Genomic DNA, 26,136 nt, shown 5'->3' on the forward strand with positions numbered 1-26,136 from the left:
AGGGTAGCATCTTGGTTTGAAACGTCGTCTTCTCTGTGCCTGTGTTGTTGTTGTTTTTATCCTTGTGTTACAAACTGTAAAAGACTCGACCAGCTCTTGCGGCCAGGGCAGGGTGGAATGCGGCCGCAGGTGAGGGTGAAAAGCAGGGAGGGCATGCAGGTCCCAGAGGCGGAGAGCTTCTGCTTGGTTGTCGAGAGCCCCGAAGGGCCTTTTTTGTGTTTGTGGATGGCTGCGTGACACTCTGACAGTCCGTATGGGAAGTCGCCTTTTTGGGTTGTCCTGTTGGGGTGTCCGGACCCACTGTCTAAGATGTTTTATAAATCTGTAACTGGGATTGTATGTGCTTTTCTAATTTTATTAGTCATTTGAAAGTTATTTCAAATAAGCACATTTGATTTAAAGAAGTGGGAAAATAGGTATACAGTAACAGATTTATTGTAAGTGGGTTTAGTTTGGACACACCCTTGAGGATATGTGTGTGATTCCACCACGGTGGGCTGAGGGGCATTGCTGTGCGGTGAACTGGATTCGCGCGAATACTCACCGCAGTGGGTCAGCCAGGTTGAGCCCAGTCGTAAGGTCTGAGTCGGATTCAGCAGCTGTCATGGTGCTTTGGCAACACAGGCATGGCCATGACCAGGCTCTCCTGTGCACCCGGAGGAGGAGAACAGCTCCTGTGCGATCAGGTGTTTGTTTGTGTGCCTTCTGGGCAGGTGTCTCCTGGGCTCTTTCTCCCTCGCTTGGAAATGAGGTTTTTCCCCTAATTAAAGTAATGCCTGTTTGGAATAAAATTTTTGGAAAAAATATATGAGGCTAAAGAAGATGACATTGAAAAATCATAACACTTTAAGATACATTAAGTCATTTAAAAGAAAATATTTCACTTAATTGCTTCTTGGCATTTTGGCTAAAATCAAGTGTAAAATATTTCACTTCGTTCTATTTCAAAATAGAATTTGCTGACCTTTTATCATAATAGTAGTGCTCTATACTGTGTTGGGTTTTTTTTTTTCTTTTTGGTGAGGGGAGAATAGTCTCAAATACTAACATATGCTACAACTTGGATGAACCTGGAAAACAGTATCCTTAGTGAAAGAGGCCAGATAAAAAATAACACATTTTGTGGTTCCATTCGTATGACATTGTCCCGAATAGGCAAACCCACAAGAGACAGACAGCAGCCCCGTGGCTGCTTAGGGCTGGGCTGGAGGTTGGCATGTGCTGAAGGGGGATGAAAACGTTCTGAGATTGATTGTAGCGAAGGCTGTAAGTCCTGTGAATATCTGGAAAACTGCTGAAATTGTTCACTTTGAATGGGTCCGCCGTACAGCATGTGAATCATATCATATATCAGTAAAGCCATCGACACACTTGTCACAAATGCGCCCCCCCCCCCAATAAAAGAGTGGGAGGAGTTTTGTCGAATTGCAGACTGAGCGCTGGAAGGAGGGTTAAGTACGCGGCTGTGATGCAGAGTTCTGCCTTGCGCTGCCAGGTATTTCCTAATGTTGTAAGCCATCCAAGCTTCTGTTCTGCATAACAATTTCAAGGTTCACTTAAACAGTTTGAGATTCCAGTGTGCTCACTCACCTGGGCTCTCCAACATTCAGAAGAACCGTGAGCGCAGACTCTAATACACAGTCTGCGACTGGCGCAGGCACGCTGTTCTGACGACTGGGATGAACGTGTCAGGAGTCTGCCTTGATGTGCTTGCTTTGTTAATGTCAATGTAAATTATAATGTGGTGCTGATTTTAAAACTTTCTAACTGGTAACTTTTTTCTCCCCTTCCCCTCTTCTTCCTCCCCGCCCCCCGTACACGTCATCCGGTCTTCAGAGGAATGCAGTAGCATGGATAGTTGATGGCGAATTTGGAGCAGACGACTTCTGTTTAACTTAAATTAGTCGTATTTTAATGGCTTGGGATTTGGTGCAAACAAACATGATTGATAGCTGGACAGACATGCTCGTCATGAAAAAAGAACCATTTCTGAAGCCCGGTTGGGGCCAAACATTTACACCTTGCTTCATAGTAACCAGTTGAGATGAAGCACGTCGCTAGAACGTTGTCGGACGCCGTGTTGAATTCTCCCCCATCGGTCGTGAAGAACTGTGCTACATTCAGGCTTACCCATCGAACTCAGTATATATATTTTTTCCCCTCCTGCCTTTTGTCCGGTGGGATACCATTCTTGTTGCTCTTCTGTGTAATGAAGTTTAAATGCTTGTTTGGAAAACTTTATTTAACAGTTTAGAAGGCTTGATAGAAAGAGTGCATTAGTCTGAAGAGTATACATTGGATAGGAAAGAATTTCCTTCTTTTGTTTCTCCAAATCTTTCCGCCTTATTTAGCTTGAGATCTTTGCAGCTTGGTTCATGGATTCTAGCCTTGCCCGTTGCGCAGTATATACAGATCCAGATGATAAACCAGTGAACTATGTCAAAAGCACTCTCAATATTACATTTGACAAAAAGTTTTGTACTTTTCACATAGCTTGTTGCCCCGTAAAAGGGTTAACAGCACAATTTTTTAAAAAATAAATTAAGAAGTATTTATAGGATCAAAGTGACTTCATTTGTATACATTTGGAATCTAAACCAGCTTAAAAACAGTTTCCTCTGTAACTTAGAGACGCAGTATAACTGATGCTCTTCTGGAATACCCCGTGAGACATGGTCAGGAACAGTGCTCGGAAGGACACTGCGCAGGAAATTCAGAGTAATGCCGTGAAGGCTTTCCCCCTTTTGTTTTATTCCTGAAGTAACATCAGTACCGGATCTTGAGGAAATTCAAGATTCAAAAAGTGAATTTTAAATCTATACCAACAGGAGATCAGTAATCAGTTCAGGTTTTCAACAAAGCTTGTTCCAAGTTGTTCTCAATTTGGGGAATCGTTTGGTGAGAGAACTAGCAAGAGCGTAGACATCAGCAGACGTAACCACTTTGGAAGTTGATAGTGTAATTGAGCTTGTTAGAAGAATTCAGCAGGTTACAACCATACTTAACCTGGGTTTAAAACCTCATAGTCATTTCTTTTAATTGCCCTTAATATTTTGACACGTAGGAACACACGCATTTAAAGGACAGTCCTCGGTTTTTCAGATATTGCCATACTGAACCTCATTCTAAACTGGTGCTGTGGATAATCTTTCCCTCTCCCCTCCCCTTTTAGTTAAGGAAAGGTTTCCTTTATGGAAAAGCACTTTTAATTTTGAGACTTTTGCATTTAAAATAAAGCCAAAAGCCTGGTGTTCACAGTGTGCTTTTAAATCCCATAACAGCTGAATGCAACAACCTTAGACTCCTTTGAAATTCCCTCCCTTTTTCGGTAGAGGATAAATTTGGTGACCACAGCTGTTATGTTGGGAAGAGGAGTGGGAATGTCCCCAAACTAAGATTCTGGTGAAGAAAAAGTCTTGAACTCAGTTCCCTTTGAGGCTCAGCCAAGTGTACAATGTAGTTACTACCATGAGCAGATGCTTGAGGGTCCACGAAACAGAGACAGGCTTGGTGTCAGGAATTCTTCCTTTGGGGGTGGGGTAGGGGATGGCAGCAGGGAGAATCGGAAGAGTCAGGGAAGGGGAGAAGAGAGACAAACACAATTGGCCTTAACCTAGCACGGAGTCTCCCAAAAGCTCTCATAGTAGAAAAACGACAGATCGTGTTCAGCAGATTATTTTATCAAATTGGTATGTAAAAAGATTTCTTTAAGCTCCATTTTGCAGAGATCACCACTTAGAGAATCAAGATTTCCTGTTTTGATACTTCTAAGTTAACTATATGTTACAGTTTATCTGGTACTTCATTTTTCTTAACTAAAATTACTTTTTACTTTAAGCTTGAATAAAAATCTTCATTGGTAACTGTATATAATTAAGTGGCAACTTCTCTTTACCTCAGTACAGTTAAATCCATATTTTAAGTGATTCATGTATATACCCTGAAGCCGTTAATACACCCCAGTCTCTACAGAACGTCACTGACGAGACGAAACGTGGGCATAGAAACTCCACAGCTGTTTACAAATTTGGTTACAGTGTGCTCGAGTATATCTGTGACATTCACTGAGACCTGCGCCCATTCAGGGGCAATTTGGCACTCAGATTCCACCCCGCTTCGCCCAGCCACCCCGAGATCTGAGTTTTTCAGAGTGCTTCTGGAGTCCAGTTAAAAACACTTTTAAAAAGTGGAGTAAGCGTGAGGCACATCTTACAAGAACATAGCTCCATTCAAACGGAGTAACAACTATGCAAAGGCCCCCACAGCCGCTAGGTGAGCTTGTTCTCCAGGTCTGTCCTCACTGGCAGCCTCCTGTATGTCCCGGTGCCTCGCTGTGCCAATTTGCTGTCCACGTCTGTTTCCCCGCATTTGCCATTCCGGGACTGTGCTGGGAAGGTGAAATCCATGGCGAAGGAACCTAGGGTCCTGGGGCACCATGAGCCCGATCACAGATGGTCTGACCCGCAGGGGTCCCCGAAAACTCCTCACAGTGCTGTAGTCTGCACAGGGTTACGAGTGAGACTGAGTGAAAACTGTCAAGCCAGCTCCGAGATAGCTAACCAGTGTATAAACTGAAAAGTACCAATACTTTTTGCACATAGATCAAAATAGAGTGGAGAATTTTGGCTCCAGCAATCAGGTTTGTAGGCTCATTTCCATGTGCTTAAAAATGTTTTTGTTGTTGTTATTCATTGACGAAGGGCTAGAGCAAGTGTGAAATTAAATGTCTTTCCTCCAATTAACTGGTTACTGACAGTCCCGTGCTGGATTTGGGGGTTGCTGAGACTGGCGCGTGGGTGGCGATCAAGAGCTGGGGTGGGCAGATGGGAGGGACGACAGAGCTTCAGTTTTGGTTTTTGTACTTGACTAGTGTTCAGGAGCTACCTTTCTGTTACTCTCACTGGCCAGATAAATGTGTTACATTAAACCAGGTAAGTAGTTTGAACAGGAAACTCCACGTGGAAATGCCCCTACAAATGGGCCTGTTTCCGTGGGTGGGAGAACAAAAAGGGATTGCCTAACTTTAAATTTAAACTGAGTATTTAACATACCATGCTAGTTGAAAGGGAAAAAAAAGTCCAATTTTTTGTCAGTATTTTCTGCATCTGAAATGACACTGGTAGTAATCCGAGAGAACACTTCTTACTAGGAGCGTTCTCCCTCTAGAGGGGCACTTCCTGACGGTGGAAAACCCTTCTCCCTCACCCCATTCTGACAGTCTCTCTCCCAGGGCCCTGGCTCCCGCTCACCTGGGTAACCCCATGGTGCCCCTTGAAAGGCACAGGCCCATGTCAGTTTCCCCCACAGCAGAAGATGGCTGCTTTGAGATGGGGAGGGAAGAAGACGTTTTTCTTAATATCCTTTTTGTCCCATCTCTGACATACATCAATACCTGGATTTAGCTTTACTTGAGTTTCTCATTTAGACCTTCGCAGCTCTCTCTTGGGACTTGCTCTCCAAGATAGCACTTCCACTCCACCACGTCTCATTTAACGTAGGCTGCTAATTTAAAAGAAGAGGTGAGTTTCATTTACACTTAGACACTTTCTAAAAACAGGGTGAACTTAATTGAAATTTTTCAGTGTTGTTAAGCTATTGTTATAGTAGCTGCCCTACAGTGTAAAAACAAAAGCTGTAAAAACATCCCCTATCTACTTAATCCAGATAGCCTGGATCTAACGAAACTAATAGTATAAAAAGATGTGTGTGTGTGTGTTGTATGTCTGTGTGGAAGAGAGAGTACTTAATCATGATAGAGGCCTGGGAACAGCCGTTCCGGGCTCTGGTCCGTTTTACTACAAGTCTCGTGCACGTGTGAAGTGCCCTCTCTGAATTTAAGGTTTGGTTAATACTGGTCTATTTTTATAAGATTAAAAAGTGCACCCCCATCTTTAACGGAAACATTTTCATTATCAGGGTCAAAGTGCTAAAACCGAAGCGTAACATTTTTAGGCACAGAGGGAAAAAAGCGTTGGCTCCTTGAAAAGGTGTGTGTGTGTGTGGCGAGGGGAGCAGGCCCACCCGAGCATGCACGTCCTTACAAACCAAGCTGTAGAGATCCAGATGAGGACTTGAGTGTCGATCTCAAGATGTCTAAATTGTCGAGATTTACATGGCGTTGTGGTGGAACTAGTTAACATTAGAGCTTCTGGTATGTAATAACTACTTGCTACGGACTGATTCAGTGTTTCAAAGGACTGTGTTCTTAAATTGGGGGATTTTGGTTTTTGTTTTTGTTTTTTTAACTGCCTCTCAGATTATATTTAGTAGTTTAAATTTCTTTGCTTTATTATTTCATTAAAGCATAAAAATCTTCAGGTCTCTGGTATTTATTTTCACTTGTTCTACTAATTATTTACAAAACACTCTTTGTTAACTTTTATTTTATAAATGTGTAGTATATTAAACATCTTTAAAATTTTGTTCAATTGAAGCTACATTAACTTTGATTTGCTTTACTGGGATTTTTTTTTTTTTAATACACCTTTCCATGTCGGTGCGTAGCACTTAACCAATCGTTTGTATTCCCTTCCAACCCAATAAACAGAATGGATAAGTCCTGGTGGCCGTGTTAAGTCTTGTAGTATCCGTTAATCTGTGTGCGTGAGTAGTACTTTCTCTTTTGACCTGACACCACCAATTTGCTGAGCTTGACTTTGACACCCAGAGTGTTTAAGTGGTGCCTAAGGAAGCACTGCTTTATCTGTTGGGATATCTTTTTGAAGAGCTATTACAAGAAGCCATGGATTAATTTAGAAAAATTTACTTTTCAACGGAATCACACACCCCTTTCTGTTCAAAAACAATACCACATCTGAAATTATGCATTTAGGCAGCAGATACTTTGGCTAGTAGAGAAAAATATATTTCCAGTTTGAAATTCAAATTTGTATAATAATCATATCATTCTTTAAAGATCTCCATCGTTTACAAACCTATAGCACCTTCGTATTTATGGGGAGGCGGGGACTAACTGCCCCGTGGGGTGAACTGTTACAGAAGTGGGCTTGAAGGTTTTCACGAAGAGTGGGGCTCTGTGCAGCACAGGAGGTTCGAGGGTGAAAACTCCGCGCGGGCAGGCGAGTCCTGGGAGCCCGCAGACCCGCCCCGGCGGCACCGGCAGCCCTTCCACTGGTGGCCGCTCTGGCTGCTCGCTGCTTGGAGACTCGGTTGCCACGTCCTCTGGTCAAGGGAGTTCTTCCCCCAGTTTGCTTGAAATCGAGCTGCGCGCTGAAGACTTAGCTGACTCAGGCTGCTCACCTGCACTTAAGGTTTCGTACCAGCTCCCAGCACCAGGAGTAAACATTTCCCGACCCTAACAAATCCCAGAGTAGAGAGCAGTGTTTTAAAACAGTTCCCTTCCACTGTGGAAAAGGTGACAGTTTGGGTTACATCATTAGTGACTTCTACTTGGATTTTTTTTCCAGAAAAACGTAGAACTGTTAAGATTCAACAAACAAAATGATTCCATCATCCTAACACTACTTCGAAGCATCTTGAGTGTTGTGGTTTAGGCTCTTCTCCAGACTTGACTGGTGCACTTACTTTGAGCTGGGGCTATGGAGCAGCGTTCTGACCGCAGGCTAACAAAATACCCGGCACGTGCTTACGGCTGGTGCGGGAAACGGGCTGCCCGGGTTTCGTTGCCTGGTTGATGGGAGGGGTTAGTGGCTTCTCTGACTGTCACACTGACGCAGCTGGGGTCCCTTGTGCAGTGTCAGGTGCTGCCTCAGCGAGGGAATGGAGTGCAGTGAGCAGTGCCACACGTAACTGTCACTGCTGTCACTGCGCCCCTCGGGGTCTCACACGCAGGTGCCGCGTCAGAGAACAGGAGTGGAGGTGAGGGTTAGGCTGACTCACCTTGGACGAGGTTGAGGTTCCGGGGCTGCCTGGGGAGGCGCACAGACGAACCCAAGGGTGCTCCAGAGCGGCTGCAGCAAACCCCATCAGCAGCAGAGGAAGCGGCTGTCAAGCCTCGGAGCCCTCGGCTCACTGATCTGACCACCACCCTCTCACTCCTCCTCACCCAGCTTCAGAGGGAAACCACGGAAAGTGAGGTCTGCCCAGGAAGGTCTTCTGAAGGGCAACCTGAGCTCAGCAGCAAGCCAGCCAGCTCGGTGGAGAGTTCCGCTAACCCTGTGCTCCCGCGGGACCTTCCCGTGCTCGCCGCAGGTCCCAGTGCCCTGAAGGACCCTGCGTCACTGGACTGCACGTGTTGAACGAAAGCAAAACAATCTGGGCGCTGTCCTCCACCACTTGCACAAAGTGTGGCTTCAAGCCAAAAGGCGTCACCTACTAACCACAGCCAAAACAGCCCATTCCTTGAACAGCCTTGTTGAGGGAAGTTGCACGAGAGTGTTCCAGTCTTTGTTACGCTGCGAAACTAAACAGGGTAGTTGGTTTAGAGTACCTAAACTTGGGTGGCAGAAACCTGGACGGTACGCACAGAATTTCAAGTTGACCTTCTCTACCTTGCGGTCTGTTTCTACATATTAGAACAAGGTGACGTACACTTGGGGGTCAATTAATTACACCCAGTACCCGTGATCTCACTGCTATTGCTTCTGACAAAATGCTACTTGAGAAGAAAGCTGATGTCACATCTCCAGTGCACCAAGTCTCGCAGCCTCTGTTGCTAGGCTGGCACGACCTAGAACATTCCACTGAGTGCCTTGACGACAAGGACAGTGTGTTGGCCTGTGTTGCTCCACTGCTTCTCCGACCTACAGGACATCACTTGTGTTTCTGGGCGCAGGGCACTGTGTTAGGGGCCGGGGCACTACGAGGCGGGAGGGAGAGTGAACTCTGCCCTCCGGGAGCATGCAGTCAGCGGGAGAGGTTACCTTCATACCAGTAACTGTAACTCTCCTATCAATGGAAAGCATAGACAATAAATCTTCACATCTTAACCACAGCTTTTAAAGTCAGTGCTTTCCCCCCTTTACATCATTTGTAGAGAGGCACTTAAAAGTAAAATAAACTACAGTTCTCCCCCTTTCCTGGCTCTGCTGCAGACCAGCAACACAAGCACGGGGGTTTGTTTGAAGGGAAGCTCGTGCTTCTTTGTCGAGAACCAGGAGCCGGCCCGACGGGCAGCGCCAGCCCGGCGGCGTGGGAACGGACTGCCAGATACCCCAGCTGCACAGGTCTGAGTCTCGTCACTCAGAAAACTTGGGTGAGAAGATAAAGCATTTTGGTCAACAGCCCTCCACCACCTCTGAGCTTCCTGAAGTAGTTTGTCTCTCAGTTCTGAGGATTTCAGTTTTCCAACAGCTTCTACTGCTTTAACGGCTTGAGCAGAACGCTAGGGGGCACTGGAAGTTAGGGAGAAACGTAGAGTGAAGAGACTGTTTTCTTTAAAAAAAAAAAAAAAAAAAAAACAGTGCCTCCGAAGGAAAAGGTAACTAAGAGAGGCGAGCAAATAACTCCTATGTTACAGCTTCTTGGCTCTTTCCCTGGCAGAAATACAGGATAACCACAAGGAGCAATTTCTGAGACCCCAAGCAGCCAACGGAACCGAGCTTACGGCGCCCACCGTGCCCCTGCTCCTTTCGAGAAGGCCCAGAGCACACGCGTCCACCCTTGAACCGTGGGCCCGTCTGCACGGGGAGTTGGCTGGTGCCCTGGCTTCTGCCAAGGCTAGCCTAGTCCAGGGTCGAAAGAACATGCAACACGTGACCTTTTGGCAACCATATACCTTGTTTAGACACCCAATTCTGCCTCGACACACTGAATAACCCCTTTGGACTCTGCCATAAAACACAATCATGTTTTGCCTAAATGCCAGCACTTAAGACAGCAACATGAAATCACAGACGAGGGCTGAGAATTCACTGCCAGGCTCACTGTACCCAGCAACCAGAGCCAAGGAGGCCGACTGCTCCTCCCATCAGCTGCCAGTCTCCCCCGCAGCTCCTGGGCACCGAGTCCGGCTGGACACTGCTACGTCTACGGCGAGTGCTGGGCCTCCCACTTCCAGGTGGTCAGTGCAGCTGGGCAGCACACAGGTAACCCGGCACGAATGCCTGAGGCTGTTGCGGAGTGGCTGGCCATGCCTACCTCCTGCTCCTAATCTGATGAGCATCTTCTACCCAGTCACCTCTCCGAACCACTAACAAGCAGATCAGAGCAAAAACAATGGGTTCAATCAGCATGCAGACAGACACAAGACCTGGCAAGGGCAGGTGGGGTTGTATGGGTTTGGGGGTGTCTGTGGGGGCACAGTGGCTTTTAAATGAAAGCTCTTGATTCCATTTTTCTTGTTTATTTTCCTTCCTGTAAGCAGAAATGACATTATACCTCAGCAAATGGCTTATAACGTTTCACAAATTCTGTAAAGAAATATGTAATTTTTGAGATGTCATCTTCCGTTAACATTCTCGTGAAAAGACTTTTGGCCGACAGTCCCATGAAATCTTTAAGTCACACGGAGTGCACGAGGCTGCCACCACGCGGCAGAGGGCGGTTACTTTCCTCCCCTGCCCAGAAGAACAGTGCTGTCCGACCCTCTGACGCTGCGGTCACCGGGGCGCGCAGCTCTGCCCATCTCTCAGTGTCCCTTGGAAGCGTGTCCTGTATCTCTCTGGCCAGCAAGGCTGGGGCGGCAGTCCTGTTCCCACCCACACGTGACCGTCTTCAACACACGGAGGACAAACGCCTTCACAGGCTGGGGCTCGGGCTAACATTGAGAACCAGAAATCTACAAAATTCAATTCATGTTTTTTGAATACTTTATATGGTAAAAATACAGCAAAAATACTTTTTGTTCGAAGAGGAAAAAATATACTGCTATGGTGGCTGTCCTAAGGGTGACTCGAGACGTCTCAGGCCCCTCGCTGCGCTCCGTCGTGCAGGCGGACTCCGGCCGCGGCGGCCCCGGCTTCAGTCGTTGATCAGAGCCAAGATCATACTGTGGGGAGAAGAGACCCAGGTCACCAGTGTCTCCTTGGGAGCGTCCCTGAGTCCGGTCCGTCCCCGAGTCTGGTCCGTCCAGACTCGTATCGCTAAGGCTCAGCAAGGAGCACTCATCGGAGTAAAAGACAATCATTTACACCCAAAGGAAGGAAAGAAACTCTGTATTAGGGCCTCTAGTGCCCTGTGTTTTTCACTAAAAAAAAAAAAAAAAAAAGGTGGTTGGGGTGGGGATGGGGAATACAACCTAAAACCAATACTGGGCTACAGTTTAGGAAAAAAACAAGCGATGTCTGGGGTTGGGGAGAGGGGGCTAATTCTTTAAGCCAGATCTTTGCACTCGCTGCCCCTATGCTGCAGCCCCCCCTCCCCATCCCTGCCCCACCCCTCAATCTACTACAGTCCCACTGAGGCCACACAGCCAGGCTCTCTCCTGCGGAAAGCCGCCCCTCAGCCCAGGGCAGCTGCGTGGGCACGTCCGTGACTCCTCCTCTTCCCACTGGCCTGGCTTCCATCTCTACCCTGGACCGTGAGCTCTTCCGCGGCGGGTGCAGGATCCAGGCAGCATCACGTTCACACACCAGGCTGGCCCCCGACCATGTGATCTGGCTCCCAGCTCTGACAGAGTGAGCTGCTCCTTTGCTCACCTGCAGTGCCTTCCACAGCACCTGACACGTAGTAGGGTCGCAATAAACATTCTATCCAAGCCACTCAGTAACAAAACTGTCATCTCCTTTTACCGCAGTCAGCTTTGCTCCGCTGAGACCAAATGATGAAAATACACAGAAACACCCTCACGCCACAAGTGGTGTGAGCCGCTGTCGAAAGATTTCCTGTCCAAATCCAACCAGACTAGGTGTGCTCAGTGCACAGCACAGGTTATCGGTAAAAACGGATAGTTTTGAAAGATTTTTCTAGAGTTTATTACACGTCAGCACAAACCCAAGAGCTTTACGGGCTTCTCTCATTTAGTCCACATCACAGCTGGATACGGTGGGCACTGCTACTATCACATTTTCAGAAGAAGAGACGGAGGCACAGAGGGGCTAAGTAACCTGCCCCAGGCCACACAGGGAGGGGTTCAGTGGGAGAGCCCAGTTTCCCCAGACCAGCACCTAACCAAAACCAAAGGAGTGGACTCTATCAGTCTCTAAAGGAGAGGGGCATGTGTCCCCTTTAACTCTGCTTAACAAACCCGAATGAAATGCCATGTGCTGGGCACCCAGCAAGCCGTGGCCAGCGATACAGGGGAGCAGCAGGAAATCCTGCATTGGCAATCAGGTGGTTTGGGGAATAAAACCACTTTTTTAAACCACAGCAACTAAAAGCTAAGAGCAAAGTGTTCTCGGGACATCTTCTGAAACTGCTATTTCGTCCTGATCCCTTGAGCCGTGAGTGACACCAAGGGGGAGGTAACAGCAGTGTGGCTGAAAATGACGAGCTCAGGAGGAAAGGGGGACGGAAGGGGAGAGAAGGAAAAGCAAGGATGCAGCCGGGAGAAACGCAGCCACTCCGTCCAGCCCCTTCCTTACACAGGCAGCCGCCATTTATTTAGCCATAACGAACCGCACCTTAGGCCTGCCTCCTGATTCCCGACTCCCCTGGCCCCCGTCTTCTGCCCACCATCCCACTGCTTCAAATTCAGCATCCGAGAGCGAAGGAACTCTTGTGCATTTGTAACGCTAAGACTTCCGGTCTCCTAAGCAGGACACAGCCCCCTGACCCTACACCTGCTCCCAGAAGTGGGACCACAGTGGCTGTGCCCACAGCTGTCTCAAGAAGCGCCTGCTGTCAAGGCCAGGGGCTGGCCGCTCTGGCCCGGCTCCAATGGGGTGAAACCTGGAGGGGCGGGAGCCTGGAGAAAGAACGCCCTGAGCTGAGCTGATTCCAGCCTGCTTTATGTCTCCTCAGAAGCAAACGTAAGGGAAATGTGTGATGGCAAAGACCCCTTCACGTGGTTTAACTCTGAGAAGTAACAAAAACGAGGACAGGTGTGCCATCGTGTTCTTAACGTGAACGTTCTTTGCTCTTTATTCTTCGTCTTTAATACCAGAATTAAAAATTAATCACATTAGCAGTGAGGTAGGGTATGAGAACCAGAAACTAATACCAATGTGCTTTGTCTGTCCTGGTTTTTAAAATACAGAAAAGCAAGTAAGATAAACAGCGAGAAGGAAACCAAACTCCAACCTCAGCCCGCTCTGAGCTGGCGGGGGAACCGGCACGGCAGAACGACTCTAGGAGCCTGCTCATCCCAAGAGCGCTCCAACGGCTGCCTTCCGAACCACTTCAGACCACGCTCAACCTGCCATCTCTATTCGGTTTCTATCATCAGGAGTCCTCTGAGGCAGGCAGGGGCAACCGACCTCTCCGTGTCTCTGGGCCACACACTCAGTACACAAACACTCACGAAAACTGACGGGCAAAAAAGGTTTTAAGTAAATCTACGATTTTGTGTTGGGCGGCATTCATAGCCATCCTGCGCCACATGCAGCCTGCGGACAGCGGGGTCGGACACCCTGCTCCTGAGTGATGGACGTTTTGTTTGTAAAAGTTCCTCCTCGTAGTGCTTATGCCTGAGTGAAAAATTTAAATTTACCTGCGAAAAGCCAGAAATGGTCTATTCCATAACTAAGCTTGCACACAAAGGTTGAGCCTGACATCTTGGTTGAATCACAGATTTAACCAAGTCATATACACATGACAATTTTTTTCTTTACTTTAACTATGGATCTATGATAAGTTAAAAAAAAAGTGGCATGTTTATCTCTAAAACAGAAGGTGATGAATCTAAGTTTACAACAGGACTGCATAAGGCTTCCGGTGTCTGACAGCCAATCCTCACATCAACCCCTTCTTCCAGTCTGTCACAGCCTAAAGACCGATGCGATGTTTCCGGAGCTGACCACCGCCGGGCTGGAGGACAGGCATCGCACCTGGGTTCCTCACTGCCAAGGAGAAGAGCCCAACCTGGACGCGAGCTGCTGAGAGCTGCAGCCAGCGGCCTGGCATCCCACGGGCGGGACCATTTGGCCACATACAGTCAATTTGTACTTACAACAGACAGTGAGACCTCACTACTGGATACTAGGGCAGGGAGAAAAAAGAGAGTAGCAAAGACAGGTTTAAGCACGGTGACAACCAAGCTAAGAAATAACTAATACCACAGAGTCGTGCTACTGCAGGTCAGACAGAAAACTGGTTCGATGGCATACATAAAAACTCTACACACTGCAAGACATTCATAAACCCCCAGAAGTTCTGCGATGTTGATGCTAAATCCTACAGTGTAGCAGCGCACCCATCCAAAGCAGGCCCGAGGTCCAGGGACGTGCCAGGAGGCGGAAAACTCACCTATAAAGATACATAAAGAAACAGAGCAAGTGGAAACCAAGCTTGATCATGGCTTCTTTCATGTGCGACTTCAGCTGCCCCCGATTGTGAATTTCTGTCGGATCGAACACTCCCATGTTACCGCTTGGCACCATAATGAACCTGATAAACGAAGGATACACATACATGAGAAAGAGAAGCCAATCATCAGCATAAATATTCAGAACTAAGGAACCAATAATAACCAACGTTTAAAAGTGAACCAGTCAGAGCAGTTTTAAATTCAGACCAACTATGGACAAGGTAGTATGATGAAGTCACAGGCCACCACTTAGTTTTTCTTTGAAAGAGACACACTGTTAACATTTGGTGTAATTTTCTCCCCGTGAAACAAATACAGTGACACTCTAGAGAAGGATATTTTATGCACTGAGACCCTCTTACGCATCTTCGGTAGAACACTACCGAACCAATTATGCCTACAGCATTTTCCACTAGACACAAATGAAGGAGCCTCCGAAACCAAACCAACTTCATCAAGCTCTTAGAATCTTATCTAAAAAGTTCTAAGTCAATGCAATTCCCTTCACTTTTACAACATCTTTATGAGGAAGAGCAGTGTCAGACAAGCATTCCAATTTTTCAGATGAAAAAAGGGAGGTTCTACGTTCAGAACAGAAACCCCGTCTTGGGAGCTTCTTCGGATCCATAGAGAACAGAGGGCGCCGACCTTAAAAAGGCAAGATGGAGACACAGGAAATTAAACACACCCACACAAATGCACGCACATCAGTGCCCACAGAAGAACTGCTCACAACAGCGAAAACCTAGAAGCAACTCCAATGCCCACCGACTGCCAACGGATAAACCAAACGCAGCATGCCCGTACGTGCCCGAGCAACGGAATGCCGTTCAACAACGAACAGGAGCGAGGCACTCGTGAGCAGGGCCGGGCCTGGAAAACACTGTGCTAAGTGAAGGAAGCCAGTCAGTCCTACAGGACCACATATCAATCTCTTCTGTACGACAGGTCTGCCAGAACAGGCCGTTTCACAGAGACGGAAAGGAGATGGGGGGCAGGGAGGAACCGGTAGTGCCTGCTCACGGGTACAGGGCTTCTTTTCAGGGTGATGAAAATGTTCCATCATGGCTTGTGGGGTGACGGCTGAAGTCTACGCACACTCTGACATTACAGTGAATAGCAGGCTTCCGACGGGTGCACTTCAGGCTACCAGTACTCAGGTTTGCGGGCAGGCTCCTTGGACCAAAGTTCAAGGTTCTCTGTGTACCACCGCAATGAACATCTGTCCATTCCTACGTGGTTCCAACCTAGTCAGCCCTCACACATGCCCTCGTGCTTGCGCCAGCTCCCCCTTCCACCCCTCCCCTCCTCCTCCCCTCCCTGCGGTCTCCTTTCCCCGCTCATCTCTGTCAAGCCCATCCATCCCGCAGGGAGGGCTCTGCGCGGACACCATGGGCTCCCGGAAACTGCCCCAGTCCACAGCAAGCCGACTTCCCTCCCAGCCCGAGTACCCTCGCCACTCCCCTGGGAACTGTCTCCGCTCCTTAGCCCACCTCTTATTTCACCGGCCCACTTGTTATTCAGTGTCTCGTCTCTTTGTCTGTGGGGAGACTCCATGTCGTATACGCCTGCACCCCAAGAGCATAACGCACAGACCTCTGAAAGGAGGAAATGATCCACCTGTTCGGTTTTTTAACCTTTTTAAATGGAAGGTATATTTGTGACCAGAAGACAGTCAATATGCCACTGCCATTATCAGGGAAATAAACACGCACGATCTTTGTCTTAATAATCACGGGAAACAGGATCTGTGGACCCCACTGCCCCCAGATGGGACTGCAGAGAGCTTTTCACCACAGTGTGCGCACACAGAGGAGTCAGGCCCAGGGGGCTCTTCCCCTGGTACCCAGGGTACCCTTGCCTCCCCGCAGAGATGACTGATGGCGTGCTCTGGCCACCATCAGGGTCCAGAGTCTCAGAAGTTCCCGCTCTCACCCCCAAATCTGTGTCACACATAGTGGGACCATGGGGACACTGGGCCTCGCCCAGCCTGTGTGGAGTCACACTGCACCAGAGTCACTCCCAAATCCGTGTCACATGTAGTGGGACCACAGGGACACTAGGCCGTGCCCAGCCTGTGTGGGGTCACACCGCTCCAGAAGTGAAGGAATCTGGCTTCCAGGGCTGAGCTCGGTTGGGTAGGGTGCTGGTCTCGGGGACGATCACGGGAGAGCAGTAAGACACTTAAAAGAAAGCAAACAACTCTACCCGCCCTCTGGAAAAGAGGAACAGAAATTGTCAAGCTTTTCCCTAGCTCAGGTTCCAGCCTCATGATCTTCACAAGACTGTCGCCCCAGCCCACTCACCCCCTCATCTCCGCTACCTTCCATTACCTTCTCGCGTGCCTCCTTCCCCCACCCCTCCTTTACTCTGTTCTCTGTCCTTCTTATTCAGTTTTAAATGTTTTTTTTCAATTACAGTTTACATTCAGCATTATTTTACATCAGTTTCAGGTGTACAGCACAGTGGTTAGACAACCATACACTTTACAAAGTGGCCCCCTGATGTTTCCGGTGCCCACCTGGCTCCATCTGCAGTCATTACAATATCAGAGTATGTCCTTCTTATTCCAACCACACTTGTACAAAAACCAGCCAATGAGCTTAGCCACCCAAAAAACTAAATATAAATAAACTAAAATAAAACCTAAAAATTTAGTAAGGCAGCAATGTACTAACATAAAAATAATCCCAAACTGCCAAGATTATTCCACAGTTCTTCACCAGAAAATATGCAGTTTACAATAGTCCAGCTAAAATTGTATCTAATGAGTGTTTCGACTGAACTGTTTGAACATTCTAAATTTATTAAGACAAAATTTTGATATTACCTAATTTGTAGGCTTTAAAATTAAATTTCCTTTGGAGCCTTCTAAATATACTCTAATGAAAAACTGCAGCTATAAATAACAAGGACCTTATAGTCTCAGGCTTTTAAGCATTCTTAAAAAGATATTTGACTTCCGGCAAGATGGAGGAATAGGTGGACGCACGGTACCTCCTCACACAACCAAGATTAGAACAACAATAATTTACAACAATGATTTGCAGTCATAATATCAGAACTGTCAGAGGATTTATCTGAATGGAAGTCGGACAGCCAAGAAGGTGAAGTAGACCCGTACATCCAGACTGGTAGGGGACGACGAGCCTAGCGAGCGGGCGCGGGGCTGGCACAGGTCGGCGGCACGCAGAGGTCGGGGAAATTTGGCGCAAAATCGGCCGACAGCCATCTGGGGTGCAAGAACGCAGCGGTGATCCCTGAGTACACAAGCAGCGGCTGGGGGACCCAGTGGGGCAGCGATTGTGGACCAGGGCAGAGCTCACAGCCCAGGATCCCAGGGAAGTGTCTGAGCCCAGGAGAACGGATCTGTCGCCATTGATCCCTCCTGTCCCCACTCTCGCCCCCACATATAACGTCACAATCTAGCAACCGGGGCGCCCAGCCCCGGTTAATACCTAAGGCTCCGCCCCCCACCATAACAAGAGCAACCAGACCAGAGAATAAATAAACAAATTAATTAAATAATAGGAGAGACAGGGAAAGACATAAGACATGTTTCCAGCAGAGCAGATCAGTCCCGCAGGACTCATCCTTTTGAGCGACCAAGAAATAGCCAATCTATCAGATGCACAGTTCAAAACACTGGTGATCAGAAAGCTCACGGAATTGGTGGACTTTGGGCGCAATTTAGATGAAAGGATGCAGGTTACCATAAAAGAGATGCAGGAAGATACACGGAGGAGAGCCAATAGTGAAAGGAAGGAATCTGAGTCTCAAAACAATACAGTGGACCAGAAGGAAGATAGAATCAACCAAGCAGGAAAGCATGATGAAATAAGAATTCAAAAAATCGAAGAAAAGGTTAAGAGCATATAGGACTCGTTTAAACGTTCCAACATCCGAATTATAGGGGTACCAGAAGGGGAAGAGGAAAAGCAACAGACTGAACACGTATTTGAACAAATAATAAAGGAGAACTTCCCATTCTGGCAAAGGGAACAGTCCTCCAAGAAATCCAAGAAGCTCAGAGAGCCCCAAAGAAGTTGGACCCAAGAAGAAACACACCAAGGCACATCATAATTACATTAGCCAAGGTAAAAACAAAGGAGAGAATCCTAGAAACAGCAAGAGATAAGGGGACAGTAACCTACAAAGGAGTTCCCATCAGACTGTCAGCTGATTTCTCCAAAGAGACCTTACAGGCAAGAAGGGGCTGGAAAGAAATATTCCAAGTCATGAAAGACAAGGACCTACATCCCAGATTGCTCTATCCAGCAAAGCTCTCATTTAGAATGGGAGAGAAGATAAAGTGCTTTTCAGATAAGGTCAAATTAAAGGAGTTCATCATCACCAAGCCCTTACTTTATGAAATGCTAAAGGGACTTATCTAAGAAAAGAAGATAAAGAAAAGACATGTATAGTAAAAGGACAGCAAACTCACAATTATTAACAACCACACCTAAAGCAAAACCAAAAGAAACTAAGTAAACAACTAGAACAGGAACAGAACAACAAAAATGGAGGGCACATGGAGGGCTAGCAGTTGTGGGGTGGAGGAGAGAGGGGGAAAAGGTATAGAGAATAAGTAGCACAGAATGTAGGTTGAAAATAGATAGGGGGAGGGCAAGAATAGTACGGGAAATGTAGAAGCTAAAGAACTCATAAGTATGACACATGGACATGAACTAAAGGGGGGGAACGTGGGTGGGAGAGGGGGTACAGGGTGGAGGGGAGTGAAGGGGGAAATGGGACAACTGTAATAGCATAATCAATAAAATATACTAAAAAAAAAAAAAAGATATTTGCCCTGGCTGGCGTGGCTCGGTGGATTGAGCACGGGCTGCGAACCAGGCATCGTATGTTCGATTCCCAGTCAGGGCACATGCCTGGGTCGCAGGCCATGACCCCCAGCAACCACACATTGATGTTTCTCTCTCTCTCTCTCTCTCTCTCTCTCCCTTCCCTCTCTAAAAACAGATAAATAAAATCTTTAAAAAAAACTAAAAAAAAGGTATTTAAGACAATCAAAAAATTCACAAGTCTTCAGGCATCACAACTAAACAGTACATATTGCTACTTGCCCAGGACACCAAAGTGAACAGAAATTTATGCTGATTTAAGGAAGCATTCGGCTATCATTTATTTTATGATTGGCACATATTTTCCTGGCGAAGAGAAAGCTATTAAAATAAAAATGTTTTTTTTCTTTACACTGCCCTGACACGGAGCAGCAAACAAACCGTACTCACCGGTAGATATTCCAAGTGGCCACAGGCAGATTGAGGAGGAAGATGAACCAGTGCAGGGAAACGAGCATCAGCATGGTAACAGCGCTGTGGCCGATCAGCTCCGGGATCACCCACTGCGAGGGGAGGACAGAGCACCGTCACACCTCATGGCCACGCTCGTCGCGGATGTGCTCAGCATTCAAAGTTAAATCAATAAAGGTCCAGGGAACTTCCTAGCTACTGTTTCAGGGCATTTTTAGACTCAGATGTCCCAGATTTGCATACTGCTGTAATGGCTTACCCCATGCAGGTACATCAGGGCACAGATTAAAAATAATGCACTTAAACTTCCATTTTGTTTTACCCTAAGCAAAGGTCCCAATGCACCCAGTAAGCAGGCATGAATGACAAGTCGGGGGAAAACAGGGCAGTATTGGCTTTCTAGTCCAACATCCACGCTAAACCCTTACTCTGATTTGGGATGGTCTGTCCACATTTTTCAATCTCCAGAATCCTGAGGGAAGTCATTTCACATTCACTCATTCACACACACACAGAAAATAGTACTTTATCTATAGCATCCCACAGTTGTTGGACAAACACGCTAATGAACTAGGACACCAAAGTCCCAGCCTACTGGCTTTACAGCACCCAATGCCCTAGTCTGTGCTCTTCACTCATTGGGCAATACTCTCGTTCCCACGCATCAACAGTTACTGCGGCAGGTTCTCAATTCATCGATGGTCTTCTTTCGCCGGGAGTAAATATTTTTCTTTTAATAGAAGTTAATAGTTTAATATTTATGGAACCAAAAACTGGAATGCCCCACCTGCACAAATTAGGGAAATAAAACTAAGGGAGATTAAGCAACTTGCCCAGCTACTTAGTGGCACAGCAATCTAGTGTAAGCCCAGCCGTCTGGCCCCGAGTCTCTTGCATTTAAATTTTAGGTGTTTTTTTTACAAACGAAGAGGGGATTTTTCTGGGCCTTAAACCTAATTTGCAACCAACTGCACTTTTTAATATATTATACGCATTTTTAAAACACGACCGATTTAACATTGAATGTGAGCAGCGAAGTCAAACGCCCCTGCGGTGGAACCTGTGTACTGTCCTATGTATCAGTATGCAGTCCAAGAAAAGTTACTATAAACACAAACATGTGAAAAACTGCTAACTTCAGGTCGAAGGGGTGATTTTCTCAGTAGAGGAATCCAGATAACCTTTTCTTTATATTTAAATTTTTATTTTTATAAAACAAAACCAACAAATACCCATCTAAAATATTGAGAAAGCAGTAAATATAAAAAGACACACACACTCCATCTGTTTATATAAGGTCATTTTTTTAAAGATAAGATGGTCTGGAACTAATTTAATGTTATATATAATTACATCTCAAAATTTTTTTTTAAGAATCCTCAAAGCACAGCACAGGAACACATAATCTTTTACGTAAATCTATCGCTGTATTAAACCATGTTCTGGAAAATTTGACAGAAAGAAAGAGGAAGGAATATAGTTTACTAGGAATTTTAACTTTCCAAGTGTATCTTTATTTCTCCCCTGGGCCAGAGAAACTTAAGCAGACTGGAAACGGGAAGAGCCACAGGGGAATCACTTCCAGGTCAGGCCGCGCGCCCCTCTCGCCCCTCTCGGCAGTGCGCCTTCACCCGACCTGTTATCAGGGAAGCTCTTCTGTGTGCTCGTCACCGGTGAATCAGGACCAACTGGTTTCTCTGCAGCGAGATAAGCTCTGCGATTCAGAACATCCTCGCCAACACAAAGTTCTGACTAGAGACCAAAGGTAAAATGGCTCTAAAACAAATCAGCTAATTAATTCCATTTCTCAGCAAGTCAGAAAATGAAGGCTGCTTTTCATTCAATAAAAGACAAGACAGCTTTTTTTCCAGGAGCAGGGATGAGGGGGATTTGGACATTGAAGACCAAAACAATTACCCTCATGAGAAACCTTCACCTAGTCTGAGTAGTAATGCTGTCCGTTGTGGTCAAAGGGGCAAGGAAGAAACAGGGTGAAGAAACCAAGTTCCAAGTTAAGTCTTCTAGTGCAGTTTCTGATTTAAAACATTGCAAAACACACAGTTCTATCGACACTCCAGTAAGAGACAATATACACTCTAAAATCGAATATATGTAGGTTGGTTATCTATAATAATCTCTAACACAGAAAATGGGGAACTGCCTTCAATGCCAGAAAATGAGCAAAGAAACGGCTTACCTTGTTTAATTTCGAGCAACATGATCTAGCATTAATGTAATCACATTCTAAATCAGACAATGTAATTATCTGATGATCAAGATAAGGAATGATTAGACTTCTTTTATAACAGTTAAGTCATTTTCAGAAAGCAATCCCAGTTGCAAAGCTGAATTAGACTTGACTTTTAAAAAATTTAGTTATTTCCTTAAAGCTCACTCATTAGACAACACAATTTCTCATTCATGTCCGCCAGCAAGCGACTGTCACAGAATAACCCTCTCATTATGCTCAGTTCTAATGGGGCCCACGCCAGACCGTTCCATCTGAATTCCTCAAATGCCAGACCCTGGCTCTAAGAAATGCAAAAATAAGACCTGTACATTTCTCCATTTCCCAAATGTCCTACAATAAACACTTTACATTGGAATTAAGCAAAAAACAAAAAAAAATGGTTTTCAGTACAAAATATAAACTCACAAATAAAAATCTGAAGGATAGATGAAAACGAAAAGTCTTCAGTGGAAGGACAAGGCCGGGGATTGACTATAAGATGCTCCGCCACCTCCCCCAACGGGGTGGAGGGTGGGGTGAAAAAGAAGGACAAGCCCTGGCCGAGAGGCTCAGTCGGTTGGAGCGTCTTTCTGTCCAGGGGTGTCTGACTTTCGGCATCCCTGGGCCACACTGGAAGAACAGTTGTCTTGGGCCGCACATTAAATACACTGCAACTCGTAATTACACACACACAAAAATCTCATAACGTTGTCAGCAAATTTACGATTTTGTGTTGAGAGACCCATGACCTAGAGGATAAAAGAAGCCCTCCACGCCTCCTCAGCATTCAGGCCCTCCAAAATGGGATCTGACCCAGCCTTCCCCATCTGAGCTTCTCCTGTATAACACTGCCACCAAAAGCAACCACGTGTGCCATGTGCTCCTTAACCCCACTCCCCAGAAATGTCTCGGGCATACCTTTGCTCTTGCCTGTGTGCGATAATGTTGAATTAATAGCCACCCCTTTCCTTCTCTGCAGGTTTTCTTCGGGGCCAAAGTCCAGGATAAGTCCTACTGCTACGGGATGTCTACCCTGACCATTTTCCACCTCTTGGCTCTAACATGAAGCTAGTGCAACTCTCTGAAAAATACAGTGATACAATATGCTGAATTTCATCAAAACACACCCTGAATGTACTTTAATGTCTAAGTCAAATTTCCACCTAATGTTTTTCTATGTATATATATATTAAATTGCTGTAAGTCAAGGCTATTTTAAAATGCCAAGCCCAGCCCTGGCTGGTGTGGCTCAGTGGACTGAGCACTGGACTGCAAACCAAAGCGTTGCTGGTTTGATTCCCAGTCAAGGCACATGCCTGGGTTGCAGGCCGAATCCCCAGTAGGGGACACGCAAGAGGCAACCACACACTGATGTTTCGCCCCCTTTCTCCCTTCCCCCCTCCCTTCCCCTCTCTCTAAAAATAAATAAAATCTTCAAAAAGTGAAATACTAAGCCTAACTTTCCGAAGTGCAAAAAGAAAAACCCAAGTTTCATTTCTCTGAGTGCACCTCCACTTCCTTATGTCACAAGAGGGGCATAGGTCATAGGAACGTGGGCAGATGCTGCCCTCCAATCAGTTCCCTGAACCTCATAAAACTAACATCAGTTAACGTGAAAGCTGCGGCTCCACTGGGGAAGAGGAGGGCAGAGCAATGTCTACTGAATACTGGCCGTGAGACGGGCACCGTCCTAGGTGCTCAGCACCTGTTCTCACTGAACACGCACATCCGGGAAGTGAACACTTCCCACATTTTACGGAGAAGGAAACTACGGCTTAGAGAGGCCAAGGAATGTGCACAGCAAGCATCTAGCTAAGCAAGGAACCCCGATTTCAAATTCCGTCTCCCACTACAACCGGCTGCCTGTGCTTAATCAAGTAGGAAGCCACAGTGAACAAACTACCCTAAAGCCAGGGTACTCGGGCGGACAAAATGTTTAATTCTCCCAGCAAGGGGCACGTGTGATTTCCAAGCAGGGAAGAAAAAGTGCGGAGTTTCTCACGCGTGTTTTTTCTCCCCCTAGCTTATACTGAATTACGGCAAGAAGTGGGCGACAACTAGGATGCCATGCTTCCTCAACAGTAGGGAAGCGCTGGAGCCCACACAGCTTCGAGGGTGCTGGGTCCAACGACCACCGTTGTTGGCCTGGAAATACAGTTGAAGTGCTGTCACATGAAGAGCTACATAAAATACTGAAGTTTTAAACTTGGACGCGTCCAGAAGAGTGTAAAAGTTGAAACAAGCATGGGAACTATCTCACGTGTATAGTTAACTAAATTCCCAGACTTCAACCACCAGGGACAACCAAAATAATCAACGGCAGAAGGGGTGTAAAAATACACCCCTTCCCAACACGCCGTGCAGAACGGCATCGTGAAGGTGGTATTCCACCCATTTTTCGAAAAGAGTCAACTCGGGTACAGGAAAGGGCCCCCTACAAGTTCCAACACCCGCGAGAACAAAGGGGCGGGCGGCGGGGGTGGTGCCCCGAGAGTGACGACCGAGAGGCGAGAGGCGGCAAAACGCCTCGGCTCGGGGTCCTGCAGCCAGCACCCCCAGGATGTGGGCCGTCGCTCCCGCGACACCCCGCATCCGACCAAGGGCCCGGCCCAAGACACCTCCCTGAAAAACCGCGACCTCGACCCCTTCTCGAGGGCCCACAGGGAGGCCAACTGCGACTCTTCTCTGAAGACCTGGCAAGAAAGGCCAAGAAGCTGCCCCGCTCGGGGCGCGACCGGGCGGCGGGCAGGCCCGGCCGGGCGCCACGGGGAGGCCCACTCGGACCCTGGCCGGCTCGCTGGGCGGGGCGCGCGGGGCGGGGGAGGACAGCGGGGCTCTCTTCCCGCCCCGGCTCGTCTCACCGGTCCCGGCGGCCCACGCCCAGTGACCCGCGCCCGCCGCACCCTCGCTCCCACGCACCTGCCCGGGTCTCCACCCGGGCCCAACCTCAGCCCCGGCCCCTGGCGGCGGGCCGCTGGGAGGCCCCCGCCCGCTCCCGCAAGGATACGAAGTACACCGAGAGGAAGATGAGCGCGCAGCAGTCGAGGAGCGAGAAGACGAACACGACCGCCTCCATCCTCCTCCGCCGCCGCTCCTTCCGTCAAACCGGCTCGGATGCCCCTGCCCGCCCCGCCTCGCCTCGCCGTGCCCCTGATAGGCCCTGGCTCCCCTTTTCTGGGGCGTGTAGTCCACTCCGCCGGAGCGCGGCATGCGGGGAATTGTAGTCCACTTTTTAAACAACCGCCTTGCTTCCGGTGCATGCTGGGAACTGTAGTCCTTAGCACGAACACCCATCAAAGAGGTGGGCAAGCCCTCCCTCTACAATGAATCTGAGTATTTCAAGGAACTGTAACGAGGAATTAATGAATATTTACTGAACGCTTGTAACCTTCTGGCTACCCAGCAGAATTTCTTTGCCATGTAAGAAATTTTCTTTAGATTCTGCGCTGGACCCACTGGATCCCCCAACTTGGGAATGGTAAGAGGTGTTCATTTCAAAGCACGAATGTCACCTCAACGCTCTCAGCGTGAAGGTTGAGACTCGCCACTCCTGACCTCGGATTCCCCGGAAATTTCACAGTCCCTTGCTTATTCTCTGTTACAGCGGTGTTTCTCTCCACTTTAGATTTTACTATCTTTGAAAATTGAATACGTTGTCTTATTCATTCATTTAACGAATATTTACTGACTCCCCCCCCACACTGTATGCCAAGAACTTCTATAGACTCCAGAAATGCAGAAATGAACAAGGCAGCCAAAATGGTGCTCTCTCATTGGAAGTATTAGGTTTACTCAGAAATTAAAATTTAAAAAAAATGGTGCTGACATTAGGTGGGTGGAACCAGCAATAAAGTAGCAACTAAATACAGGGAAAAAAAAAAACACCATTATTTCAAAGGATTATAAGCTCAATGAACAAATTATACTGAAGTCCTACATTCAATTAACCAATATTTTCTGAGTAGCTGGTGTATACCAGGTCCTGGACCTTAGGAATACATGATGAATAGGGGAGAAAAAGTCCCTACATTTTCGTAGCTTACATTACAGTGAGGGACACACACTAAAAAAAATTAAAAAATAAAAATAAAAATCTAGCCCTGGCTGGCGTAGCTCAGTGGATTGAGCGCGGGTTGCGAACCAAAGTGTCGCAGGTTCGATTCCCAGTCAGGGTACATGCCTGGGTTGCAAGCCATGACCCCCAGCAACCGCACATTGATGTTTCTCTCTCTCTCTTTCTCCCTCCCTTCCCTCTCTAAAAATAAATAAAATCTTTAAAAAAAAGAAGTATTGCACTGAATGTGAGT

At 47.1% G+C, this 26,136-nt stretch overlaps 2 protein-coding genes across 4 annotated transcripts in view; one reads left to right on the forward strand and one right to left on the reverse strand.

Annotated features, from left to right (window-relative positions):
* WDR26 (WD repeat domain 26) overlaps nt 1-6,315 on the forward strand; it is a 36,204-nt gene extending 29,889 nt beyond the window's left edge. For both annotated transcript variants that reach the window (XM_028531447.2, XM_028531446.2), the window contains exon 14: nt 1,837-6,315. In XM_028531447.2, coding sequence (XP_028387248.1) covers nt 1,837-1,862 — 26 coding nt within the window. In that variant the 3' untranslated portion in view covers nt 1,863-6,315. The remainder of the gene's footprint in view (nt 1-1,836) is intronic.
* CNIH4 (cornichon family AMPA receptor auxiliary protein 4) lies at nt 5,229-25,054 on the reverse strand. Of its 2 annotated transcripts, XM_028531269.2 has the most exons (5): nt 24,837-24,969; nt 21,797-21,865; nt 19,579-19,691; nt 14,266-14,406; nt 5,229-10,909 (listed from the first exon to the last, which is right to left on the reverse strand). In XM_028531269.2, the coding sequence occupies exons 1-5, from the start codon at nt 24,903-24,905 to the stop codon at nt 10,882-10,884; spliced, it is 420 nt and encodes a 139-aa protein (XP_028387070.1). In that variant the 5' UTR covers nt 24,906-24,969; the 3' UTR covers nt 5,229-10,881. The 2 variants fall into 2 exon arrangements, with proteins under 2 accessions (XP_028387070.1, XP_035872057.1); XM_036016164.1 differs by lacking the exon at nt 21,797-21,865 and having other exon boundaries at nt 10,253-10,909; nt 24,749-25,054.
* Between the last annotated feature and the right edge of the window lie 1,082 nt (nt 25,055-26,136).

The sequence above is a fragment of the Phyllostomus discolor genome, chromosome 15 (genome assembly GCF_004126475.2).
Source record: "Phyllostomus discolor isolate MPI-MPIP mPhyDis1 chromosome 15, mPhyDis1.pri.v3, whole genome shotgun sequence".
In the NCBI taxonomy this organism is placed as follows: Eukaryota; Metazoa; Chordata; class Mammalia; order Chiroptera; family Phyllostomidae; genus Phyllostomus; species Phyllostomus discolor.